The sequence below is a fragment of the Salmo salar genome, chromosome ssa07, assembly GCF_905237065.1.
Source record: "Salmo salar chromosome ssa07, Ssal_v3.1, whole genome shotgun sequence".
NCBI classification, from domain to species: domain Eukaryota; kingdom Metazoa; phylum Chordata; class Actinopteri; order Salmoniformes; family Salmonidae; genus Salmo; species Salmo salar.
In genome coordinates, this window is record NC_059448.1 from 40980228 (window position 1) to 40985684 (window position 5457).

The following is a 5457-nucleotide window of genomic DNA, read 5'->3' on the forward strand; positions in this document are numbered from 1 at the left end:
GACTCTGTGACGAAGGGATGCAGGGGAACAGAATCGTGTACAGACACGGAGCGGAGAGGCCATTCGTAATGCATTAGCTAAGCGTTGGTTGAAATAAATCCATACTCACAATTGCAAATGTTAATTGATTGATTCCGTTGAAACACAAGCTGTCTAATTTGTGTATCATAGCCTGCTCCTTTTGCATAGGGCCATCCAATGATGTACATCCACTTAGGTATAATACGAGTGTACATAAATTATTCTTCCGTTCTTTTGGAGTGCGTTCAAGATTCCACAGTATTATACGTGCTATTTGCAGCTCTTTCTACAGGAAAAACGATTTGAAACGTTGGCATCTTGAATACAGCTCATTGTAGGTCTCCAGTTCCGAATCAACGCACATCCAATATAGTATTTTTCTATCGGAACTCACAACTAAATACTAAGTGGACAATTTTCTATAAAACAAATCATATTTATCGTTTTATGCGACTGTGTTTGAACTATTTAGCGTTTCAAAATATTTGTCTGACGTTGAATGTGCGGACAACGAACCCGGATTAACCATTAATGACGTGTTCCTGCGACACGTCACTGAATGCCAACAGCTACGGAAGCGGTGCGGTGTCGAGATCTACAACGTCGTTGATCAAGGGTTCAGTGTCTTCAAAATGGGTACGTTTTTAAAATATATTTTTAATCTATTTGAGAACTATAATGGGAATTCGCACGGTTGTGTTTTATGTAGAAATGCAGGCTATTCTGCCAGCTCCTGCTACGCACCATGCAACTGGGCCACTTGCTAAGTAACAAATAGAAAACGTTAGCTAACAAACATGCATACATGTAATAATTATTGTCGTCTCGCGGACAGCGAAAGTTGTTAAGTTGATAAAGCTATTAAATCCCTCTAAGGTGTCTGAGTCATTAATTGTAGTCGTGATTCGTAAATACTGAGTCTAGCCAAGCATTCTAGCTAACGTTAGCTTTACTGCTAACTCCCTGTGGCAACATGCTGAGTACTTGTAGCCCAGCTAACGTTACAGCGTCAAATAGCCCAATAATTAGTTGACTAACGTTAATCAGTATCTATTCGACTAGCTTTTTAATGGTAAAATGCAGGAATGTGACACGGCATGTTTGTCATAGTAACCATGTGTAGCCTCCCAGTATGGTGACTTCGTCTACCAATAGGTCTGGACCTTTTATAGAACAGACAGAACAGGAAATAGCCAACGACACTAGCTAGCTAATATAGTCATTAGCTAGTGTGCTTACCCCTGCTGGTTTGCACATTTTGTTCACTCCCCCACAAAAGATGAAGGGGGAAATCTTAAATTGCACCACCATCTAACCCAGCACCTATACACTATCCCCACCCCCAGCCTCCCAGTCGATCCCAGTCGAATTGCTCACTCTAGGGCTATCATCTACTCCCTTCACTGCCTCAACATAGGAAACTTTCTGCCCCACTGGCAATTTCAACCTGTCTCTCACAGGGCAATTGGGATCCACAGCTGCATGGGCGCTCCCACAGTTGACACGCAGTGCTTTCTCCATCCCAAATGTACACTCCCTCAGATTATGCCCTCCAGCACTTCTCTCACATCATGGGATCTCCCTTATACTCACTCCTGCAACATGTCTGAATCCTTGGCACCTGAAGCACCGTAGCGGGTTCAGAACACTGGCCCTCACAGAAAAGCAAACCTGACCTTATCAGGTATAAATTCTGTGTCAAAGCTCAACAAGACAGACGGGGTATTCTCAGTCTCGCCTTTGCCTCCGGGTCTACGTCTCACCAAACGGCCGGCGTCTCACCAAACGGCCGGCGTCTCAAACGCCAGGGTATTATTTTTCATTTGGTCCACCTCTACACTCAGCTCTACCCCACTGATCACGTCTTTGAGCGGTCACTGCTCCGGAGAGAAAAGCACAGGTTGAGCCCCAAGACGCGTCACACACGCTTCCGCTGACTACCTCATGAAGCTGGTTGAGAGAATGCGAAGAGTGTGCAGAGCTGTCAAGGCAAAGGGTGGTTACTTTGTAGAATCTCAAATGTAAAATATGTTCATTTGTTTAACACTTTTTTTTTTTTGGTTAATACATGATTCCATATGTGTTATTTCGTGGTTTCGATGTCTTCACCATTATTCTACAATGTAGGAAATCGTCAAAAATAAAGAAAAACCCTTGAATGAGTAGGCGTGTCCAAACTTTTGACTGGTACTGGGGGAGCATCAATGACGTCTATCAACTGTTCGGCACAGTCCCGTTGATCACTCTAGAAAACCCTTCTCTCCATATGTTTTTTTAGCGGGTTCGCTTCGCCCACGGCTGGCCGTGTGATCTACAATTCCGACAGTGTTAGAAACATCAATCATCGCTTCCTAAATGCTTTTCTAAACATATGGCCCTTAAAATAATATTTTAAATAAAGATACTTACTGTGTGTGCCTCGAGTTGACGAACTACACTTCCACCCCAGTTACACTTCCACTCAGGTTTTCGGAGCGCTAGATTGATTGTTAGCACAGGTGGTCACCTCTGTCTTATGTCTGTCTTCCGTAAACAAGCGCTGTAACGTGGCGGTATAGGGTTAGTGTTCCCACACGGCCAGAAAGGCGCGTGACTTTCCAAAACCGTACCGCATGTTAACACTTCGAGCAAGCGTCAGGGCTCTTGACAAAAGTCAACCGGGAAGAAGATGCCTTCATCGATAGGCGCTAAAGGTAGTTCACGTCTGTACTACCCCTGATTGTCTGTCTAACTCCATCTCATGTCCATGTGCTGTAGGTGGGTGGTTTTCCAGTCTCTTCTCTGGCTTGTTTGGCACCAGAGAGATGAGGATCCTGATCCTGGGGTTGGACGGAGCCGGTAAAACTACCATCCTGTACCGCCTGCAGGTCGGAGAGGTGGTCACCACCATTCCAAGTACGTAACTCTTTTCTTTCTACTTCGAAACACTGCTCACGCAATATCTGTTGCGCAGGTGCATGCATGGAAAATCAACTGTTAGTGTGCTCCCCAGTGAGTTGAATTGGTCTTCCCACGTGTTTGTCGACGACGTCAAAGAGGGGGATGGTTAAAGTGCATTCCTTTCTTTGCCAAGGTTTTTAAATCTCTGCCATTGTGCTGATTGTGTTGTACAGCAATCGGCTTCAACGTGGAGACGGTTACGTACAAAAACCTGAAGTTCCAGGTGTGGGATCTTGGTGGACAGACGAGTATTAGGTAATTATATGAATATCACAAGTGTTTCCTGTTTATCAAATTAAATTGTATTAGTCACATGCACCGAATACAACAGGTGTAGACCTTACAGTGAAATGCTGACTTACAAGCCCTTAACCAACGAGGCAGTTAAAAAAAATATGGATAAGAGATTAAAAGTAACAAGTAATTACAGAGCAGCAGTAAAATAACAATAGTGAGACTATATACAGGGGGGTACTGATACAGAGTCAATGTGCGGGGGGCACCGGTTAGTTGAGGTAATATGTACATGTAGGTAGTTATTAAAGCGACTATGCATAGATGACAATAGAGAGTAGTAGTAGTGGTGTAAACACACACAGACATTGTTGAATTTAAAAGGTAGACAGAAGCTTCCTCAAGACAGCACAACTTTCCATACATTATTGTCCCAAACCGCTTTACAATTTAGAGGGTTTGGCCTATTTGCCTCTGCCCTTCGCTCTCCCTCTAACCTTGGTCTCTCTCCTTCAAACCCTTGTATCTCTCTCTCCCAGGCCATACTGGCGTTGTTACTACTCCAACACAGATGCTGTCATCTACGTGGTGGACAGCAGTGACAGAGACAGGATGGGCATCTCTAAGTCTGAACTTGTTGCCATGCTGGAGGTAGGTCATGTGGATAGGCCTGCATTCATTGCGTTGATAAGAGTGGAGGTGTCATTTGAGTGAGGCAGGTATATAATGACCATTGTTTGAGGTACTCTGGAGGGCAACTTTGGGCAAATGGTCATGCTCAATGTATTTTCTCCATATGACTGACTATCTCTCTCCATGTGTGTGTGTTTTGTCTCTTCAGGAAGAGGAGTTGAAGAAAGCCATCCTGGTGGTGTTTGCTAACAAGCAGGACATGGAGCAGGCCATGACCCCGGCTGAGGTGGCCAACTCCCTGGGCCTCCCCCGCCCTCAAAGACCGGAAGTGGCAGATCTTCAAGACCTCCGCCACCAAGGGCACGGGCCTGGACGAGGCCATGGAGTGGTGAGGGTTTGCTTTTGGTTGACATTATAGTCATGTAGCAGATGCCATTTTATTTTTTTTCAACAACGATTTTATTATACTTTCATTTAACCTCAGAGTTCTCATGGTCTAGAACAGGCTGTCAACCACATTGCATATCAATAGGTAGAATAGTTGTGTCCTGTCCTCGTGTCACCCCCCCCCCCCCCTTCTCAATAAACCCACAGATGACATTGCGCAACACCATGTCATCTGCATGTTGTAATATTATTCAATGTTTGCTCTCTCCATAGGCTGGTGGAAGCCCTGAAGAGCAGGCAGTAAAGACAGCCCACACCTCTTGTTCTCTGTAAATACTCCTGACCTCCTGTATAAAATATTTCCTGATTGGACTGCTCAGGAGGACCAGTGACTGCACTCCTTCCAGGGGCACGTTCAGTACGCAAACGTTGTAGATAAAAATGTCATGAATAGAGCTGACGTGATTCCTTACTCTACGTGTCACGTGTGTTTGTTCTACACAACACATTTCTATATGAAGGTCCCACAACGTTGCGCCCTGCTGAAAACAGCCCTGAAGCCTTCACCATGCCTTCCAGCCTGGGATAGAGAGGCTGCAATATAGTATACTACCTGGTCCCAAAATAATGTTATCACCCCAGCCCATAGCCCTGGTGTTTGCAGATCTGAAGGGAACTAGATGGGTGTAGGTCAGACCAGGTAATGTGGTGATGGCTTCACACATAATGAAAAGTATCTGTTGTGGAGCTTCTGCCGTTTTTGGTGAACCCTTCCGATCTATAAACACCCAAGGGAAAGGGGCTTGGGGGTTGGTGTTGGCTCAGGCTCAATTCTCAGTGGTAAAGAACTGACTGGCCCCTTCAAGGAAGAGGACCTGAGCGATGACAGACTGACCTATGGCGATGTTACTGCAGCTGGTGCTGTTTTTGTATTGTACTACTCATGCTGAATCATGTCTTTTTTTTTCTCCCTTTTCTAAAACTTCTGTTGGGTGTGTAATTAAAGTTTGAGGTTGTTAGTTTAGCCCTTCTCATTGGAATGCTCAGACTTTAATCAGATTGTGTCAGTTGTTGAACACTAACTGCTTAATTTGTATGCTACAACTTTTATTGCATATTTATAGGAGCTTGTACAGTGTAAACAACCCACAGTAAAACTGATTTCACACTGAATATATAAACCTTGGTTGTCAAATTACTTTCATCCCACCCAAGATAAGCAATATCCAACAGGACCACTGA

General features: G+C 44.5%; 1 protein-coding gene across 1 annotated transcript; it reads left to right on the forward strand.

Moving 5' to 3' along the window:
* The first annotated feature begins 372 nt into the window (after window positions 1–372).
* LOC106609179 (ADP-ribosylation factor-like protein 1) lies at window positions 373–5388 on the forward strand. The gene is given in 7 exon segments (XM_014207669.2): window positions 373–657; window positions 2779–2916; window positions 3135–3216; window positions 3735–3846; window positions 4037–4135; window positions 4137–4216; window positions 4489–5388. Coding segments are annotated over 7 exon segments (546 nt in total). The 5' UTR covers window positions 373–653; the 3' UTR covers window positions 4520–5388.
* The last annotated feature ends 69 nt before the right edge of the window (window positions 5389–5457 follow it).